Source organism: Danio rerio, chromosome 2 (assembly GCF_052040795.2).
Source record: "Danio rerio strain M-AB ecotype USA chromosome 2, GRCz13ab, whole genome shotgun sequence".
Classification (NCBI taxonomy): Eukaryota; Metazoa; Chordata; class Actinopteri; order Cypriniformes; family Danionidae; genus Danio; species Danio rerio.
Genome location: NC_141022.1, coordinates 29,654,729 through 29,677,243, shown reverse-complemented (window position 1 = coordinate 29,677,243; position 22,515 = coordinate 29,654,729). Strand labels below are relative to the sequence as shown.

The window sequence follows — 22,515 nt, the reverse complement described above, 5'->3', positions numbered from 1 at the left end:
TCTTCTACCTTCTTTAAATCGTAAAGGTCAGTACTGGCCCATAACCCCCATAAGTGGTTCCGTTCACTCATCAGTTGTAATAAAATGACTTTTAGATTACGATAGAGACATTTTTTTTTTCTATAATTACTGACATGTGCACGAAGCTACACACAGAACCTAAAATGTACACTTTCAAATTTTGAGTTTACAAAAAAAAAGCGCCTCTTTTTTGATGGGGTTTATTATAACACAGACAACATAAACATCTATTTTAATTACGTTCAAGAGTGTTTATGAAAATTCAAAAGGTTTTCTATAAAATGATAACAAACTTTTGAACTTACACCTCTGCATGTGGATTTGGGAAGCTTTTGAATTTGGGTAGACAAAATCCAGGTGGAAACCCCAAAATAGCACTTGACTTTAAAATATTAAATTGTCTTTTAATGCATAGCACTGACAATTCCTTATGTTTTAATGTTTGTTTTATTTTATTAATATTTCTTGTATTGCTTTGCATTGTCTGCTTTTTAGTTGTGATGTATAATTTGTTTTTACTTGTGTAAAGCACTTTGGTCAACCTTGGTTGTAGTAAAGTGATATATAAATAAAGGTTGACTGATTAATTGATAAAATCTAACTTTCTGTACATTATAAGTGTTCTTACTTTTACCTTTGATCATTTTAATGTGTGCTTAAACTTAAATACATTTTAATTATATTTTTCAATAGTCCTATATCAGTTATATATATCATGTGTAAATATATTTATATATATATATATATATATATATATATATATATATATATATATATATATATATATATATATATATATATATATATATATATATATATATATATATATATATATACTGTTGAAGTCATAATTTTTAGCCCCCTGTTTATTTTTTCTCCCAATTTCTGTTTAACAGAGATAAGTTTTGTTTTTTTCAACACATTTCTAAAAGTAATAGTTTTAATAAATATATATAATATAATATATATAATAATATATATAATATATATGTACACACAGTTTTCAACAGTGATAATAATAACTAAATGTTCCATGAGCTTATTGTGAAAAAAGGAATATATTTTTTATTGTTGTTGTTTCATTTTCTTTTCATTAAACAATTGTATTTGTATTGCCTAAAGGGGATTTAACTGAAGTTTTTCTGTTAAGTGGGATATGCTTTGCATTCTAATGAAACATTTTCTGAAGTAGATGAAGCTCAAAGAAATGCAAAAGGCCTGATTGTCTAATTTTAACTTGAGCTCTGCAGCGAAACGTTCTATGTGCATTTGATGTTGTGCAGAGAATTAGTAGAAAAAGAGGATGTATGTATGGGTGCGGCCAATGGAGCACTGAAGAATGATTGACCAGTTACGAATTTTAATAAACTCCACCTGTTAATATCAGCTAAAAGCACGAATCAGGCAATTAAATTTGTTGTGCACATCCTGAATGTGATTCTTGCATTGCATTGAGGATACCGGAATTCTGTGAATAGGATTATTCGAATTATTCATTTGTATCCAATAAATTATTAAGATTTTTGACATTGAAGAAAAACCTCTCTTGACCTTTTTTATTGAACACGCATAAAATTGATAAATATTCCAACAAGCTCTAAATGACTTCTGATCAAATATTTGTGACACTAAAGAATGGTGTAATGATGCACAAAAAAACTGCTTTAAATCCCAAGAAAAAGTCAAATGTTATACTGCCTTAAGAAAGCAGCGATTTAAAATCGTAATAATATTTCTCAATGTTACAGTTCTTACTGTATTTGTGTTAAATAAATGCAGCCTTGTTGAGTAGAATAGGCTTCTTTTATAAATAAAAAGGTAAAAATCCCTACTGTACTGTATGTAGAGTAAAGTGCACTTCAATTCAGGACTCAGGACTATTTCTGAACATCCAGATCACACAAAAGCTCATCCGTTTCCTGATGTAATGTTGATAGCTCTATATCCCATTCTCTCCCTCAGTTTCATCATCTGCAATCTCTGGATCTCTGCTGCCTATCTGATAAATCAGCCTGGATGATTAACTCAAGACTGAGCTCTGATTCCTTTCAGCCAGGATGTCCTCTATATTCATCAGAGGTCACACAGTCAGCACATACACGGCTGTTTCATAGCTCACCTTCATTGACCACATTACAGCAATTGCCAGCTCCAACTACACTCCATTATGTAAGGAAAATGAAGCAGATTGTAGAAACTCTCTGAAATAAAAGCACAAAAGCTGTCACTGGGGAAGCACATTTTTAAAAATGTTTTTCCCTTAAACGTTCTATATTGGTACATTTAAGGAACATGTATGTAAAGATGTACACATTACAAGAAAAAGAAGATACCAGATAGCAGGATTTTCTGAGCAGCATGTATGCTAAGTTGCTACCCAAACCACATAATAGCATGTCAATATAATATACAAACATTTTACAGTAAGTTTCACATATTGATTTGGGGACATTAATTTGTTTGTTTGCACTTTATATTGTTCAAATAATTCTGAAAAGTAAAATGTGTCCCATACCAATGTTTTCACCGCTGATAATAATAAAAATGATAATCATAACAAAGTTTTTAAAAATCTGAATGACTTCTGAATGACTAAAAGGCTGATAAATGTTACAGTTGTAGACTTTTTAATCACAGGAATAGACTGCGTCTTAAAATATATATTTTAATTTGACATAAAATTGTATATATGTATGCATGTCTGAATTTGGGAAAAAATCTAGCAACCACCTAGCAACGCCATAGCAACTACTCAGAACACGCTAGCAACTGCCTAGCATCACCCTTGCAATACCTTAGCAACCACTCAGAACAACCTAGTAACCCCCCAGCAATGCCTTAGCAACTACCTAGCAACACCTTAGTTGCCGATTAGCAATGCCTTAGCAACCACTCAGAACACCCTTGCAACCGCCTATGAACCACTCAGAATACCCTAGCAATAACTTAACAGCTACCAGGAGCACCTTAGCAACCACTTAACAAAACCTTAGCAACCGCCTAGCAAATACTCAGAACACCATAGTAACTGCCTAGCAATGCCTTAGCAACTACCTAGCAACACCTTAGCCGCTGCCTAGAAATGCCTTAGCAACCACTCAGAACACCCTAGCAATCACCTAGCAACATCTTAGAAACCACATAAAACACCCTAGCAACGCCTTAGCAACTGCTCAGAACACCCCACCAACCGCCTATCAACCACTCAGAATACTCTAGCAACCACCTAGCAATACCTTAACAGCTACCTGGAGCACCCTAGCAACCCCTAGGCAGTTAGAACACCATAGTAACTGCCTAGCAACACCTTAACCACTCAGAACACCCTAGCAACAGCCTACCAACACCTTAGCAACCACCAAGTAACACATTAGCAACCACTCAGAACAACCTAGCAATGCCTTAGCAACTACCAAGCAACACCTAAGCCACTGCCTAGCAACACCTAAGCAACCACTCAGAACACCCTAGCAACCAAGTAGCAACATCTTAGCAACCACATATCAACCACTCAGTATACCCTAGCAACCACCAAGCAACACCTTAAGAGCAACCTAGAACACCCTAGCTACTGCTTAGCAAAACCTTAGCAACCGCCTTTCAACCACTCATAACACCTCAGCAACTACCTAGCAATGCCTTAACAGCCACTCAGAACACCTTAGCAACCACTCAGAACAACCTAGCAACGCCTTAGCAACTACCTAGCAACGCTTAGCAACCACTCAGAACACCCTTACAACCACCTAGCAACACCTTAACAGCTACCTGGAACGCCCTAGCAACCACTTAGCAAAACCTTAACAAATGCCTAGCAATCACTCAAAACACCTTAGCAACTGACTAGCAATGTCTAAACAGCCATTAAGAACACCCTAGCAACCACCTGGCAACACCTTATTAACCGCCTAGCCATACCTTAGCAACCACCTAGCAATGCCTTTGCAACCACCTAGCAACATCTTTGCTTCTACCTAGCAACGCCTTAGCAACCACTCAGAACACCCTAGCAACCACGTAAAACACCCTAGCAATGCCTTAGCAGCTACTCAGAACACACTAGCAATGGCATAGGCACAACCTAGCAACCACCTATCAACCACTCAGAATACCCTAGCAATCATTTAGCAATACATTAACAGCAACCTCGAATACCCTAGCAAGCGCTTAGCAAAATCTTAGCAGTCGCCTATCAACCATTTAGAACACCTTAGCAACCGTCTAGCAACGCCTTAACAACCAGTTAAAACACCCTAGCAAGGCCTTAACAACCACCTAGCAACCACTCTGAACACCCAAGCAACACATTAGTAACCATTCAGAACACCCTAACAACCAATTAGCAACACCTTAGCATCCACTCAGAACTGAAAACTGAAAAAAACATGCTAACATATATGTTATCCCTTTCTATGCCAACTGTTTAAAACTACTTCAATTATTTGAACTTTAAAACTACTTCAAACTTTCAGACGAGGCTTGTCTCTTGAAATGTTCAACAATTAAAACTAATTAATTAATAATTCATTCATTCATTCATTCATTTTCGGCTAAGTTCTTTTATTTATTTGGTGTCTCCACAGCGGAATGAACCTCCAACTTATCCAGCATATGTTGTCAACAGTGGATGCCCTTCCAGGTGCAACCCATCTCTGGGAAACATCCATACACATTCACACACATATACTATGGCCAATTTAGTTTACCCATTTCACCTGTACCACACGTCTTTGGACTGTGGGGGAAACCAGAGCACCCTGAGGAAACCCACGCAAACGCAAAGAGAACTTGCAAACTTCACACAAAAAATGCCAACTGACCTACTGCACCACTGCGTCGCCACATTTAAAACAATCAGCAGTAATTAAATGTTAAAGTTTGGTAAAAATAAACTGAAATAGTGTTTTCTTGTCTACAAAAATACTCTCTATGTTTGATTTACATAATAACAGCAAAAAAATCTTCAGTGGGAACATTTAAATATGCGCATAGCAAGCAGCATTAGAGGGAAAATTAACATATTACAATCTTAAAGGGACAGTTCCCAAGCAAAATTATATTGTTCTCACTATTTCGTCACTTTCAAGTGTTTATAAACTGTTATGAGTTTCTTTCTTCTGTTAAACACAAAACAAGATATTTTGAAGAAAGCTAAAAACCTGTAACTATCGGCTAAGGACAACTCCAAGTAAACACACCTGAACCAGCTAATCAAGCTCTTTCTAGGTATATTAGAAACTTCCAGGGAGGTGTGTTGAAGCAAATTGGAGCTAAAATTAGCAGGAAACCGGCCCTCAAGGACCAAGCTTGGACATTCCCTGGCTTAGGAAAAACAAATACTAATGAAGTCAATGGTTACAGGTTTCCAGCTTTCTTTAAAATATCTTCTTTTTTGTGTTTTGAACAGGAGAGAGAAAACGATGATGACAGAATTATCAGTTTTTTGGGTGATCTATCTGAGTTCATTTAAAACAAAACTAAATGTGTTACTTTGATTTTTATACTTAAACAACCTGAGAAATAAGCCACCAGAGGGCAGCATACATCAAATATTCAGCTTCACTCAGAGGTGCTGCTGGACTATCAAAAACCACCTGAGAAAACAAAACTCTAACATTTAGTCAATTCAAACTCGCACTTTTGAGGAGTGGTCTGTAAATAAAGCAATTCGTCACTTTTACACGTTCTTCATGTATTCTTTAGCCGGCTACATTACAGACAATAACCTTAGGGGAAAACAGGAGAATGACGTGAAACGAGGGATAAGGAGTAACCTTGGTGTTTGCCTCTTGTCCTGTGATTGGCTGACGTTTTTTGTGTCTACAATATAAATCGCTCAACTAACGGGACTCTCTTATTATATCAACTCAGAAAACTGCGCGCAATCAGGATCTACAACTCATCATCACTTTTTACACAATGGATTAACACGCCTGGATACCATCATCTGATTTATTCTACCAAGTTAACTTGTTTGGCTTTAGATCAACTGATTGTTTAAAAGTGGACCTTTTTTTTGCCTGTTGGACACTTTTTTTGCGCACACTGTACACCATGGCCAATACTTGCTTACAGTTCACGGGTTTTGTGATGAGTTTTCTCGGCTGGATCGGGCTAATCGTCGCCACTGCCACCAACGAATGGGTCTTCACCTGTAAATATCAAATGAACACCTGCAGGAAGATGGATGAACTGGAGGCCAAGGGGTTGTGGGCAGACTGTGTGATCTCAACTGCGCTTTATCACTGCATCACACTCACGCAGATTCTCGAGCTTCCAGGTACGTCTGAAAAAAAAAAAAGAAAAAAAAAGATACTTCTTAAGAGTTTATCTATTTTATTAATTTCTTACCAAGATTGAAAACCGTAAAAGACAAAGCTGTTTTCTTATTTGTTAGAATAAAGATAAAATGCCAATGAAAAGTGCTAAGTAGTGGCATGTTTATTGTAATCAGGGGCGGATTTAAGCAATAATCAAGGTAAGCGGCCGCTTAAGGGCGCCAGTAAATCTGAGGGTCTCCAAATAAGTATACATGATACTATAAATTAGATATAACATACTTTCTATCATATTTTGTACGGAGAGGGTCTAAAAATTTTAATTTTGACGTAATTGTTGAATAAATGTAATTACATCTGGGCAAATGTGTCCCCTTTCTTTAATCATGGAGCAGTCTTGTGGTCTAATTAGTATAGAGTTAGTTTTAAAAACGAAATAGTTCATTATTTAGCAGGTTTAGTTGTGAATTCATCTTAAGAAAACAAATCGTTTTAAAACATTTTACAAGGTGCTTGACATGCTATTACTATTTTACATTATGATACAATGTATAAATTGATATCAAATTATATTAAAAAAAAACCCCACAACAAAATAAAAAATCGACACAAAAAGTACACAAGGTGCATTTTAGATATTTTGGCCCCCTGGCTGTAATTGTTTAGGGCCCCAAGTCACTAAATCCACTCTTGATTGTAATAAAATAAAAATATTAGGCTATATTAATATAATATGAATTGTTTTTAAAGTTTTATTTATTTTTGTATAATTGAAGTTAAAAGTTAAAGTTTACACATTAAATTATTAGAGCAGAATCTAGACAATTTCACAAACAATTCAAAAGCTAATAATACCTTGAACTCAATTGAAAGAGTTAATGTCGAAAACTGTAAAAGCACTTTTTTTGCAAAACACATTTCAATAATCTTTGTTTCATATAGTGTATAAATGATTAAATCCATTACAGATTTCTCTTTTAAATTAATAATTTTGATTATAAGGAGGCTTAACAATATTAAACTATTTGAGCACCAAATCTAAAACTGGAACAAATCTAAGCAAACAAACAAACAAACAAACAAACAAACAAACAAACAAACACATAAGATAAAAAACCCACATGAGATAAAAAAAAAACCCACACATAAGATTAGTCAAAAAATTACACCCAAATTAATGTTAAGGAAAATATTAAATAACATTTTAATAAACAAAATAAAGAGAAACACAAAATATATCAAATTCAGTTGAATTTTTTTAGTTTTGTAGTTTTTTATTTGCAATGACTCGTTTGAATTTAAATGTTTTCTCTTTTATTTATTCCTAAAGATGCTGCTTAAATGCTCCAAAATGAAACTTATTGTCAATATATTTACTGAGAAATGAATAAAAAATATTCCTTTTCTAAAGGGGTTCTTAACCAACTCTAGATGAATGTCAAATAAAAAAAAAATTATATTTCCTAAAATCTTGTGACAATTTACAAACAAATAATGTATTATCTTTTTAAAAGTGTATTTTTACATCCTGTATAAAAATAACTACACTGTAAAAAATATACGATCAATTAGTCCTGACAGCATATGTTTTAGGTCTTTGTAACTTATTAAACTAAGCTAAACATGTTCTAACTTAATTTTACTTAAGTTACGCAAACAGTTTTAAGTTAGTTAAACATCATATAAGTTCAATGGACTCATACGGTGAATTTGATTCAGCTTAAAAATTAAAGGCAACCAGGAGTTTTTAGTGTAACAAAATTCTAAAAATCATTACAATTCAGCATTTTCATTTCACTTTTCTGAATTCATGATTAAAATCACCTTTCTTTTCTTCATTAAGCATACATCCAGACGTCTCGAGCTCTAATGGTCACAGCATCGATTCTTGGATTGCCTGCCGTTGTGATGGTGCTCATGTCCATGTCCTGTATTAACCTTGGAGGTGAACCAGAAAGTGCCAAGAACAAGCGATCAGTGCTCGGAGGAATCCTAATACTGCTGACAGGTAGGTGTCTTTTTATACTTGTGGAATTAAAGTCATATTATACTCATTAAATACCCCACTGAATGCTGCCCTAAAAACAAAAAGGCCTTTATTTATAAAATAAAAAAAAAATTGCTCAGGGGTAACTTAAATAATGAGTCGGTGCTATCCGAGTTAGGAATTCATCAGAATAAACAGCAAAAAACATCCCAAAGCACTCAAAACATGAGGAAAATATTTAAAAATATAGTTTTGTTTAAAATATATATATTTTAATATATATATATATATATATATATATATATATATATATATATATATATATATATATATATATATATATATATATATTTAAAATATAAAATATATGTATTAAAATATATATATTTTTTTCACTTTGTTCGAGTGCCCTGGACTGATTTTTGCTGGTTGTCCTTTATTTACACCAATGGTTTCTATAAGAACCTATAATATTCATAGAATCTATACTATATATATATATATATATATATATATATATATATATATATATATATATATATATATATATATATATATATATATATATATATATATATATATATATAGATTGATTGATCCAACTGGACAATTATTCTGTCGGGAGTATCTGGCCTATTTTGCTAATATTAAAATTTACTTTGTTCAGTTATCAAGGTTTCAGTCAAAATATAGTAGGAAACTCTTTATTGCTCTCTCATTTAAGTCTTAATACAACATTAATGTGTATTTAATGTTGTCTTTACTTCCTCAGCTTTCTGTGGCATCGTCTCCACTGTGTGGTTTCCCATCGGGGCCCATCACGAGAAGGGTCTGATGTCCTTTGGCTTTTCTCTGTATTCAGGATGGGTGGGGACAGCTCTCTGTCTGCTGGGAGGCTGTATAATCAGCTGCTGTTCAGTGGACAGTCCTGCTACATACACTGAAAACAACCGATTCTACTACTCCAAACAAGGCCCTGCCCACACAGGCCCCACCTCCACCAACCACGCCAAAAGCGCTCACGTCTGAGCTTCTGGATTACAGATCACATCTGATTTCCACTCCCTTTTTTCTCTCTCTTTCTTATTTCAGCCATGTTTCTTTATAGCGGTGTCTCTTTGGATAGTAATCATAAAGCTGAACTCGGAAGAAGGGACAATCGCTGGTGAAGGACCTGCACTGAAGGATTTGCTGTTCAAGAAGTCTTCTACTGATTCTGCTCATACAGTGTCATTTAAAGTTGTATTTTTGTAGTAAGAAATGTTTTTACATTGCTATTTGAATACTAACAGTATTTGCCAGTGTTGTTTTCATTCTAAACTTCTCATGTTTGTACAGCTGTATTTTCATTTCAGAGCATTTCAGAATAACCGATCAGACTAGATTGCACCAAAATTGGACCAAAGCAGTATTATTTAGCAATATTATTTATTGTAGTACTTGTATGCAGTTTTATCTCTCTGTTTTTTTGTATTAAACAATATAATCCATGTGAAAATGTCTGTGAAATGGTGATTTTTACAGTTTTGAATCGCTCTCTGCAGTAGTGCCTACTGTATGCCATCTGCAGATGTCAGATAGACAGGCAGGTGTAGTGCATCATCATTAAAGCACTCATTCATTCTCACTAAAAGCACTTGAGACACACACACGATTCAGCCACCCAAGACATGTACTGTATCGATTTCTATTACTCCAAAGAGAAGCTTGTCCCATTACGAGCGATAGGCAACTGGCAGACAGCACTGATTAAAGGTTAACGTCGCAATCAAGCATAAAGGATGATTAATGCTCTGCTTGAGAGTCGGGGTCCTTGCACACATTTCTTGGTACAATGAAGTTAAAAAGTTTGAATCCTGAGGTCGCATGCAACATATATCTGTGAAAAAACACAGCTAATTTAGTCACTATATAAAAATGATGGGAATATTGCTTATTTAAAAGTCTTAAGAGTTTTGTCTTTGGTTAGAGGTAGTTTTGGGTGAAGAAAGCTCAATGAAAAATTGTACTGGTTTCAACTGAATATATCTTTCCCAAATATGGCTACAAATGGCTGCCTAAAGTAAAGATAGAGACAGACCTAAAATGGCAGAATATGTTATAACGGTAATGCAGCCTTCTTTCTTCACAGTTGAAGCTTGCAGAGATACTGTAGTTCGACTGTAGTTACTGCCTTTTTAAAGGGTCATGAAACACTGTTTGAGATACTTGTGTTTGTGGTGACAGAAATTATTCTACACCTTAAGAATGGTGTCAAACAAATATGTGCCCCCAACAAAGTACCTTTAAGGCCAGTCATTTCACTTGGCGGCCATCTTTGAATCAACTATCAGGAATGCAAGCGAAGCTCCTGGCTGCATTCCAGTCCAAATTTTTATGCCCTGCACTCGCTAACTTCACTTCGTCTAGTTCCCTTGGCTGTACGCCACTGATTACATTACACAAGTGTCTACTACTGGTGGAACATCCGAATGGGTTTAAAAGGAATGCCTTAAACTATTAAAACTACACTGTTGTGATCTCACAATCACACTGAAAACTGGGACATATAGGTGCTGGAGAGAACATATGAAGCCAATTCCATGTAAGTTCCATGAAAGCTTCCCTCATTCACTTGATGAAGTGGAATGCACTTCAAAATGGCATTGGGGATTCCCCTGAGGGAACAAGGGAAGGGAAGTTCGCAAGTGCGTGTGTGAAAATGCACTGGAACGCAGCCCAAATCTCTTTGAAAGGGCAAACATCAAATTCTCTAAAACCGTTTGCCAAGCTTATGATTATATTTAATATTTAAAATCAGCAATGAAATATAGCACCCACCGACACATAAATTGTGTTTCTAATCTTTTCGATCATAACAAAAAGCTGATGTCTTTCAGGCTGACCGAGTTGATACAAATGCGCTCCCCGAAGGGAACAAATTTGCTACAACCTCCTTTCTGGCCGTTTCTGGAGGATAACAACCACAAGAATCAATAACTTAGACGTTATGCATTGCCACATCTGATCTCTGTGGTCTTCAGAGGTCATTCCAAACATATTTCTTATGGCAAATTTCCTGCCAAAACAACAGCGACTTGCTGTTTACAAGTTTGTGGGTGTTTATGTGTTTATGTTATTGCTGTCGTGTGATTTGCATTTTATTGGCAGAGGCAAAAGATTATTCAAGATGTTGAGAATTGAGGAAGATGAGAAAGACTTTACATTCGTTTCATACAGATTCCAGAACCAGAGAACATTTGTTAAAGATTTCAAGCTTTATACAAATATATTTATTATGTTGGTGAGGCAAATATTTACTCTTTTTCAGCTCTCTTTTTTTCACGCCGTTTTTGTTGAATACTTGAATAAAAATTGTTGAAGAGCCAACCCCTTCCTCACAATTATGATTAGACCTTAGCTTATGACGATTGGCTCCTTTACAAGAATGCAAGGTTTTTGCTAGAGCTGCCATATTGATCACTGCATTTAATTATATATTTTTATTTTTCATTTTTGCATTACATTCAAAAAATTTCAATTAAAACTCTTGTGCATTCTATTGTCTTTACCCCAATGACTAGGGTAATGCACTTATAGGACAAGTGCAACAAAATATATGTCAGAATAAGCCCCATTAACTAAAATCAGGTGTGCCTAAACATGGTCCTGTAGATTTTAGCTTCAACCATAATTAAACACACCTGGACCAAATAATCAAGCTCTATCTGGGTTTACTAAAAACTTCCTAAAAACTGCTAAAAACTTTGAGTCCCTGTGGCTGTCATTAGAAGCTTCTGAAAAATAAGCTTTACTATAACGCTATCTAAGCACTTCACTTAAAATTTGGGTCAAACACAGGAAATATTAGCACAGTATTCTGTAATTTATGTTTTAATAGGTGTTTTCCATTTATTCACATTTTCACATTGCATTATGGGATGTTGATCTCTGCTTTTACAATTTTTAAACTAAATTTATTTGAAGAAATATCTTGGTTGGTCATGTAAAATGGTACAAAAACAGTAATGAGCTACGAGAACATTTGATGTTATTTCAGCTATTTGAAATATATTGTTTCTTATGCAAAATACTGATTCAAACTTCTAAAAATGTCAATAAAAGTCACTTTGTTAAACTGTAGAGATAAAATTTTTTAAGATCTAAGGTTGTTGGAGCAGAGATCAAGATCCGATAATACAATTCAAAACCATAAACAACTAGAAAACACCTTGTTTTGCAATGCATTCATCTAAATGTACATGGATAGCATCTGGATATTTGTTAACAGAATATTGATGCAAAATTATTTACAACTTATTTAATAATATATTTATTAATACCTTTGGTAAGTATATAAGATAAATGTTCAACATTCAGTTTCAGCAAGTTGTGCCAACAGATTACTTACTGTAACAACCACCAGTGTCACTATTTAAAAACATTTCTGAATAATGCTTATGTAATATAACTGTAATATAACAGCATAAGTATAACTACGTAATTTAACTGTTCACATATTAACTATAGCTTCTTAACTGTCATCATCTCACAGGCAGATATATACATTTATCTAAACCTGAACTTTTCTCAACAAACAGTTTATACTTTGCATGTACTTGCATTGAATGTGTATTTTTTCTCAGACACCCGTGTGTAGGTTGAGTAATTACAGTTTTATGCCGATTAATAAGTCCTTTTTACTGCCATTAAAGGTGCTGTATGTAAGTTTTTGACTCTTCTAAATCAAAAAAAAAAAAAAAAACATAATATGTTTGCAGATATTTAAGAAACATGCCAAGTGAACATTCTTGTATAACAGTGCTGAAGTCAGATATTCTGCTTTGAAAATGTGATTTCCATGCTGAAACGCTGTCTTTGTTTTGGTAATTTTAACCTGCCCAATGCCACTTCAGCCAATCATATTTCAGCACCCCGAGTTGCCTTTGATGAAAACCACGTATTTCATTCATTCATTAAAAAAGGCTCTGAAAGTATGCGTCCGTGACTGAAATGCAACCTCTGGTCGACAGTAGCAGACTCCAAAATGAGACGCAGATTCAGAGTTCCACATGAGGTTATTAATTGAAATAAATATGATATAAATATTACGAGCGTAAATATTAGGTGAGCAGGTTACATTGTATCCGCGTGTTCTAACAACATGCTTTGTGACAAGATACGCAGTGATGAGCAATTTGGCTGTTTGCACCAGACAAAACACAACAGAAATTTAAAAACAGCCTTTCAGAAGCACAGAACGTGCACTCACTCCAAATGAAATGGAAAGATTTATAAACTATTTAATACATATTAACATTATTAAATGTACATGTAACCCCACCGGAAGTACGCCACTCAACCTGCCCCGAGCTGGAATCGAACCGGCAACCTTCCGCATGGGAGTCTGTTGCTCTAACAAGGAGGCAAGGTTTACCTGCACAGCACTTCACTAGCTGGCCTCCGTTACATACATGCTGAATCACTCGTATGTATTTAGTTCTAAAGTTCAATTTCAAGTGTTTTATTTTATTTTCAAGATCTGAGGTGAACTATCTGCTGCTGCTTTCAGTATTTGGCAATAAATGCCATGCAAAATGGCATTCAAACTCATATTGTTAGCATTTAATACTGAATCAAGCACATGAGGTTTACCTGAGGTGATCATTGTCAGTTTTCTGTCGTTCATCTGTGAGGAATAGAAGCCGTTTGTAATATATCAATTTGGGCTGTTGGTTAGTTCAAAAATTCTGTTTAATATGGAAAATATTCCTTCTATTGGGTGCCGTTGCTTTTATTTAGAACACAGTTTAAATCACTCGCTCCTGTCCTCAATCTGACAACCTGCACTTGTGTTTCTTTTGATCCAGGAGTGCAATACCCAGTTCAACCACTGGGTGTCAAGCGTACACACAGCACCTTTAAAATTTAATGACTCAACATAAACACAGGAGGCCAAGTAGAATACAAATTTTAGAATAAAATTTCAGATGCATCTGAATCCTTCATGTACTATATATATTTTTCAAGTGTGAACAGTGAGGTGACAGTTCTTAGCATACTAGCTTACCTAGCTTTAGCCTGCTAACCTGTTAGCTTACTACATCTATCATCATCGATTACAGAAGAACTTGTTTTCTATATTTAATATATTTCATTTTTTTTCATTTAATTGAAAATACATTCGAAAAGATCCCCTGTTGTCCAATACAGCAGGTTAGAGTAGTGTTAACAGTAATTGATAGCATACAAGCTGCAATCGATAACTGAAAAAACCCTATCATAATGAGATCTGTGACCCGGTTATAATGACTCTGGATTTGAAATCAAAACACATCAGCTTGATGTGACATTTCTGTGAACTACAAAGCAGATATATGTCAGCTGTTCCGTGTCCAATTTTACATGGTGTTCAAAACCGTCGAGAACTGATTCATGCTGAAATGTGAGGTTTCATGACCCTTTAATGTTCATTGCATATTTTGGAAAAGGGTGGATCTGGATTTGAACAAACAAACGAGGTATGCTATACAAAGGTCCAATGTGGAAATAAAGCAACCATGATGTACTAGTTTTAGCTCTGCTGTGTTTTCCTTGGAAAACTGATACTACTGAGCATAAAAGTATTACAGAATTGCGTAGTGATGCCAAATACTTAAGTAAAAGAATGTTACGGATTACAATATCACAGTATGACACTGACCTTGAACTGAATAGAAAAAAAAAACAGCAGTTTCCAGAATGTTTTATAAACATAAACTGTTTTACAGGAAATGTCTAATACTCTGTGCGGTGAGTCAGTATCACCTTTTGCATAAGTATTAGTATGTATGAAGATTAAAGCATCTAATAAGTATATTTGCATAAGCATAAAAGTGCATATTACTTGTGTGTGTGTGTTTTTGAGCATTAGGAAGGTATTCCCACCTTCTTCCTCAAATCCAGGATTAGCACCAGGATATTTTGCATCAAAACGAGGGAGTGTTTTCCACCCCCCAAACAGATGATGGACATCACATATAAACTTGATTCAGGCTGATGACAGATGACACAAATGACGTCCTATGATTGCCTCATAGGAATAACACGTATGAAGACTCTCCCCCCAAAAAAAGGAGTGTGCTTCAGGTTGTGTCGATGTCTGCGCCATACAGACAGACGGGTCTGAACTGTATGAATATGAATTTGAGAATTTTCCAAACCATATTGTACCACATCGACCACCAATGCAGCAATGATAATGAAACAGAACGTCTGGATCTGTATATCTCATTCCTCTGCATAGCCAGTGTCGCACCTAGCAGTATGACCATGTTTGTTTTGTGCTCAGGTACGGCCCTCGGTTTGCTATTATTCTAGGCTCACCGCTCCACCCCACAGGAAACAGAGCAGGCCTGCGCCGCTTACACAAGCCACCCATGTGAGGATATGTATTACCTCTGATTTCAGTTCTTTGTGAGACCGCCTTAAAGCGAAAGGAAAACCAAGAGTCACGCTTATCTGATCTGCAATAAATGACTTTCATTGTTGCATTGGAAGCAATATTAACATTTCATTACACAGTGCAACGGGAGAGCAAAACCACAAGTAGAAGAAACAATAAATAGGTTCTTTTAAACAAAAAAAAGTCATTGAAACCAGAATACATCCACTTCATACCAAAATATACAGCAGAAACAAAGATCAGATTTGCAAGGGAAGCCAATCTCCACATTTCCTGAACAAATACCGAACAAACTATGATAGCAGGAAAGATAGTTCACAAAGTACAAACACTGTACCTTTTTATCAGAGACAAATAACAAATAGTAGCTGACTTTAAAAGCAATAGTGGAAAGACTTTTTTTTTCTCAGACAGGCTTTTAATAAAATATTTCTGTATGTAGATTTTAATCTACATAGTTCGTCTGCAAATTAATATTTTTGTCATCCTTTACTCCTGTTTTGCTATGACATTTGCTTTTTTTTAGAGTCACACTTTATTTTGATGGTCTGTTTGTTGAATTAAGTTACATTGCATCTACGTTACAACTAATTCTCATTAGATTATAAGTAGACTGTTAGGTTGGGGTAAGGGTTAGTGTAAGTTGACATGTACTTGCAAAGTTTCTTATAGTCAGTTAAATGTCTGTTTGGCAGCAGTTTCAACAGATATTCAGCAGACAGTCTACTAATACTCAAATGAACCATCAAAATAAAGTGTTCCCAGTTATATTTTTACTTTTTATGTCTATTCAAAGTCAGTAGGTTCCAAAACATTACTGAACCCATTGAACTTAAATTGCATGTACAAAAAAAGTCTCTCGTTTTTCATTTATATGAATAAAGGATGACAGATTCTTCATTTTTATCTGAACTATCCCTTTAATATCTTTCCTCCTTTGAACTTTTTTTTCTTTTCTAACAATAAATGAAAACAAAATCTCCATCAAAGTATCTCAGTCTAGAAAGAGGTCATTAAAAATATATGCTTTCTCCACTTTTCTTTAGAAGTTCTGCTGAAAACATAAGCGAAGCCACAAAAGACCACCGGCGGTGGCTACACTACCCCAACGGAGAACCTTAAGGTATGAAACGCCTGTAAAAAAATACTTCTCCTCAATATCTCACGCCTCCACACTGTGGTGCTCTACTCTACGGAAGTAAAACGGTGTCTTTTTGTCGGATACGGTAAACAAAGGTTGCAGACTTTGGCTTGCTTTTGTAAACAGAGGCCACTCGGGGACGAGGAGGGTTCAGGGGTGTACGGTGGGCAGGCTGTTACCCTCGTCTCTCAGAATGCTACATTTGAGAGTTACATCAAGTCTTTCGACGGTCACCACACATGCAAATACTCACAAACATAGTTTTACTCTGGGCCCTGAACATGCTACACATTCAGCAAAATGCCACAGCGACAAATAATCACATCATAGACCAGATGCAGGATAAAAAAACCAATCCAGGCCCCAAAAATGACTCAAAGACACAACTTGTGATCTTTAGTTTTGTTTTTTTAAGTTTTTAAAGATTCATCACAAACACAAAAGGGTAGAAACATTTAAAGCAATATGACATAATGTGCATTTGAGGCCTGGATTGGTTGGTTTCTTTTCTTTTTTTTTGTTGCCTTTTTCGGCTGGCAGAGCTGTAGCACAGATAAAGTTAGACTGGACAGATCGGTTTAACTCCACATGAATTATGGGGGAACAGCAGAAGAGCACAGCCAGATTAAAAACAAAAACAACAGGCTCCCCACCACATGCAAATTTCACTTCTTTACATTCTCTTCTCTTTTTTTGACCAGCCGAGAGACACAAACCGCACTGTGGTCACACCGTCTGCGTTTACACAGAGCTGCCTGCTTGCAAGGATGAAGCGGAGTCACTGGCACGGAAAATGAAATGATGGTGGAACGTGACGGCTGACAGGCACCTTCACCGGGAAAACAAACCCATGGATATATGTCGACAAACAAACAAGCATGGACACCTCGATGGTCATATTTAAAGCACACACTGACAGATGAAGGCACTATTGCAAGCAAATTCCCATGACTATTTGCGACAACCTACAGTCCAAACCTCACTTGGGCTAGATGTTACAGCGGGCCTTTGATTCTGCTTGGTTTTTCATATCATTCCCCATCTTATGTTATGGCTAGCATCTATCTTTGCTTTTCGAAATTAACCGTTTATGTCTAAAATTCAAATTAATTGAAAACAAGAGCAGCTTACTGACAAAACTGAAGAGTGCAAATTGCTTTAAGGGCTTCACATGGCAATGTTTCAGCTGGTTTTTATATCAACTCCAAATAAAAATAGACTGGAAGTGGACGTGACCTGTGAATGCACGTCCTTTTGACAGCTGAAAGAAGTTTGCATTGGGAAAAGTTGCGATAACTAAAAGCGTCGTGATTAATCACTCATAAATATTATGCTAGTTAATGTAAATTACTTGAAATAGGCATCTGTTGCGTTCAAGTGAAACAGTGGATCTATATATCTACACAGAGAGGCAGAAAATCAGAACATTCTCATTTCTTGCTGGTGGAATGATCTTCTATTCGTATTTCCAAACACAAATATCTCTTCAGTGTGTATTAAACTGCATCCTGCTGAACAAGCAAAATCGCTATCATTTCACTCATCCTTGATAATCTTTGAAAAAGCACTTGTGATTATTCGCCTCTTTACGATGAATCGCTTCCTCATTGCCTTGGATAAAAACGGTGTCAATTTAAGTGCGGAATAGTTTCACTACAGTAAAAATTAGGGGCTATATTGTTTAAAAATAGGGAATTTATAGACTTTAAGGGATTTAAAAAGGATTCTTAAAGTGAAATCCGATCTTGAACATTCTCATTATCCTGTCAGTAGTGAAAAAACTGCTGCAAATGAAGGTAATGAAGGAAAATAAAAACTCATTGCAGAGACATAACAACCTAGCCCAAGGGTTCTTGGCAGATGAGTACATTCAGGTTACATTCTCATTCCAAAGGATCATCCAGATCGTCGTCGACCACCAGCGCCTCAAAACCCGGGCTGGGTTTGCTAGCTTTGCTTTTGGCTCTGCTGTGTGAAGAGGAAGAGGAGGTCCTGTGGTTGTCCAACCTGTCCAGGCCATCAGACTGAGGCTCGCTCTGCTCCTGTTGTGGCTGTTTCTGCTGGCCACCTTTGCCCCAGTTCTGGAACGGTCCTTGGTCTCCAGAAGGGTACAGGTCGTCATCCACTGCAAAGTTGTCATCCACACCCATGTCGTATCGCTGGTATGTGCTGGCATGAGCTTCCTCCTCACGTGCTGTGATCTCCAGAGTGCTGTTCCACATGCCATAGCCAAAGTAGATCAAAACACCTGAAGCGATGAGACACAGACAACACAAACAGTGCATAAGCTAATGTACTGTACAAATGTTAGCACTCAGTGTGTTCAAATAGTATAAAATTTTGATCCAAGTTTTTATTGACCAAATAAACACCAATAAAACACAGCAAAGCACTGACTGAGGAGACTTTAGTCTGCTCTTTATGAGGGATAAACTTGAGAACCATTTATTTCATTATTCAATTGATTGTATATCAGTATGTGAAGAGTTCAGATCCAAAAGCCTCTAAGTGCCAATAAGACATTTTCTTCTAAAATAGGCTTTTTTTCTCAGGCTGGCATGCTTATGTTGATTCACATTAAATGCAATCAAAGGAACCTATCCATCACCATAAAATGAAGTAATTGAACCTACAAACAGGAGCCTGAGAAAAATACAAATTTTAGAAAAACATTTCATATGGGACTTAGGGTGCTTTTACATCTGTGAACTTCGGTTCATTTGGTCCGGACCAAGGACAACAAATGATACATTGTAGCAGTTTTCTGCCATTTTGAGGCCTTTTTCACACCCCACTGATTGCTTTGGTCCAAACCAGTTGAAAAGAACTAAAATCCAGTCATGTGACAAAATCCACATCACTCATTGGCCAGATGTTATTGAACATATTTCCTAAACTGCTTTTATTTGTCAGAATTAACATGCGGGAAAATGCCAATGGAAATCCCACAAGTAAACAAACCAGCAGACACAAAATGTGATGACTGCAATGGCTGACTGTATCCCTGGTACTATGTATACTATATATTTTGTATTCTTCACTTTAGAAACTATAAAAACTATAAATTTCGAGAATGAAGCGTGGATGCGGCTGGATAACAATGCTTTAATGCATTGCAAATGGCGAAGGCGTATCTCAAGTCACTTCAGGAGTAACTAGGCTTGAATTAACTTAGCTAAACTGCGACATAGTCATCTTACGGAAATATTACCAACGACCCATCAGGTAATGTTTTCTCTATCTCTCTCTCTATGTTTACAATTGTTGCTAAAGCGCTGTCCACAAATATTTTTTCTCAATCTCAAAAAACAATCTCTAGTTCGATTCAACCGAACTAAATATGCCAGATTTTAAAACACTCTTAGAGGCTTTTGGATCAGACTTTCAGGAATATGCCCTGTCCAAGCTCAGGAACTTAAACATTGTTATTTTAATATCCACACAGATAAAAATCAATTGACTATCTTAATTATAAAGACTGAAAAAATACTATAACTGCAACATTTTAAATAATTAACTAACTTACTATTACATTTTAAAATATTTAAGCTTAATTCTATGGGTTTAAATGTTTAAATACAGCCAATTTTTTAGGTTTAGATATTTTATATATATATTATTTGAGCTGATTTTATGAATATTACCAATAAATGGAAAACAAATTAAGAAAACTTGAAATACATACAGTTAAAATAATATGTAAAAATCTAATTTCAAACAAATAAGTTAAAGGAAAAAATAAAATATCTGCAATATTAATAATTTAGTAACTTGTTATAATATTTAGAAACACTGTACATAAGATTAGGTCAATGATTACAATATACTGTATTGTTTCTTTTTATTAAAGTATTTTAATACATACATAGTCAAATATAAAATTGCACTACTCTTTCCAAGTCTAGAAAAAATTCTTCATCACAAATTTTTAAGTCTTTAATGTTTGCCAGGACTCCATTAATTTGATCCAAAAAACAATTCAAAGAATAATCTGAAATATTAATACATATTATAACAGCACTTTTATCTTTTGGTATGTTTTTAATGTATTTTTCCTGTGATGGCAAAGCTGAATTTCACAAAATAGAGTATTCCAAAAAATATTTCTTCTTATTATCAAAGTTTAAACTATTTACAATTTATTTATTCATTTATTCATTTTCTTTGTGGCTTAGTCCCTTTATTAATCTGGGGTTGCCACAGCGGAATGAACCACCAACTTATATGTTTTATGCGGCGGATGCCCTTCCAGCTGCAAGCCATCACTGGAAAATATCCATACACACTGATTCACACTTATACACTTTGGCCAATTTAGTCACCTAATTCACTTATACCTCAGGTCTTTGGACTTGTGGGGTAAGCCGGAGCAACTGGAGGAAACCCACATGAACACTGGGAGAACATGCAAACTCCACAAAGAAATGCCAACTGACCCAGCTGAGGCTGGAACCAGCAGCCTTCTTGCTGTGAGGCGATCATGCTACCCACTGCACCACCGTGACACCTATTTACAATTTATACTATTTTCTATTTAATATTTTTATAGAAACCTGGAAACTCTTTTGATAACCTTTAATTATAAATCTTTCTTAAAATCTTTCAAGTCTGCCATTGCTGATGAAGCTAAATATCATATTATCTCATTAAAATATGTATATATTTTTTAAAGTGTATAATACAGTATGAAACTGCACATAAGTAAATAACTAAAAACCTGCCATAAACACAAGATTAAATTAAGATCAATATGATTAAAACTCACCCACAAAGCACCACACTCCAAAACGGATCCATGTGATAGTGGAGAGCTTGAGCATGAGGTAAACGTTCACCAGCATAGCAGATGCCGGGACGAAGGGCACACAAGGAGCCATGTAGGGCAGACGCTTTGGGTTCTCCGGCTGCTGAATGATGATGAAAACCAGGAGAGTGAGGACCAGCAGGAGCACCACCAGCAGCAGGACGGCCCACCACTGACCATCAGCGATCTGACCCGACCCGAAGATGATAAGGGAGCAGAAGCAGAAGATCAGGATGAACAGCAGAACTACACAGCGAGTGACAATGCGCCCGGTGGCCACTGTGGGACGATCCATCTTGCCTGGTAAACCCAGTCGAATGCGCATGGTGTAATAGCGTGGGCCGAGTAGCTTCTTGAGCTTCAGCAGATACGCGCTGTCCGTCTCATCCGACTCAATGCCTGAGGACATATCCACTGTGCCGTAGTTGGGATGACTGGCGGTGTAGGTGGACTTGTCAGGTTTGCCAATCAGCATCTCATTGTCCCCAAGAGATGGCAGGTTTTTGGCTCCACAGGTGTTTGTTGGAACTCCTCCGTAATCGTCACCCTCACTGACCGGCGAACAGGCTTCCTTCTCGCACTCGGCCAGAACTCCCTCCTTGCGCTTTGAGTTTTGCTCGGAGAGGAAGTTGACGAATCCGTGGATGTCACCTTCAGGCTGGTAGCGCAGCAGGAGCACACATACTGACACTAGAGTGTAGGCTAACAGAGTGCCAATGGACATCATCTCAATCAGGTCTCTCAGACTGACCAGCAAAGCCAAGAGTGCTGAGAGAAAGCCGGACACCACACAGGCCACAGCAGGAGTCTCTGTGTATGTGCTCACATGGGCCAGGAACCTGCAAAATTAAAATGACAACT

The 22,515-nt window shown here is 36.1% G+C and overlaps 2 protein-coding genes across 3 annotated transcripts in view; one reads left to right on the top strand and one right to left on the bottom strand.

The window, feature by feature from the left end:
• Window positions 1–5,928: 5,928 nt before the first annotated feature.
• On the top strand, window positions 5,929–9,784 carry cldn11a (claudin 11a). Its single transcript, NM_001002624.1, is given in 3 exon segments — window positions 5,929–6,301; window positions 8,143–8,307; window positions 9,059–9,784. Coding segments are annotated over 3 exon segments (648 nt in total). The 5' UTR covers window positions 5,929–6,075; the 3' UTR covers window positions 9,316–9,784.
• Window positions 9,785–15,761: 5,977 nt separating this feature from the next.
• slc7a14a (solute carrier family 7 member 14a) overlaps window positions 15,762–22,515 on the bottom strand; it is a 110,957-nt gene continuing 104,203 nt past the window's right edge. The window contains exons 8-9 of one of the 2 annotated variants that reach the window (XM_087239831.1): window positions 21,616–22,493; window positions 15,762–19,098 (exon numbers count right to left, since the gene is read on the bottom strand). In XM_087239831.1, coding sequence (XP_087095957.1) covers window positions 18,734–19,098; window positions 21,616–22,493 — 1,243 coding nt within the window. In that variant the 3' untranslated portion in view covers window positions 15,762–18,733. 2 annotated transcript variants of the gene reach the window in all.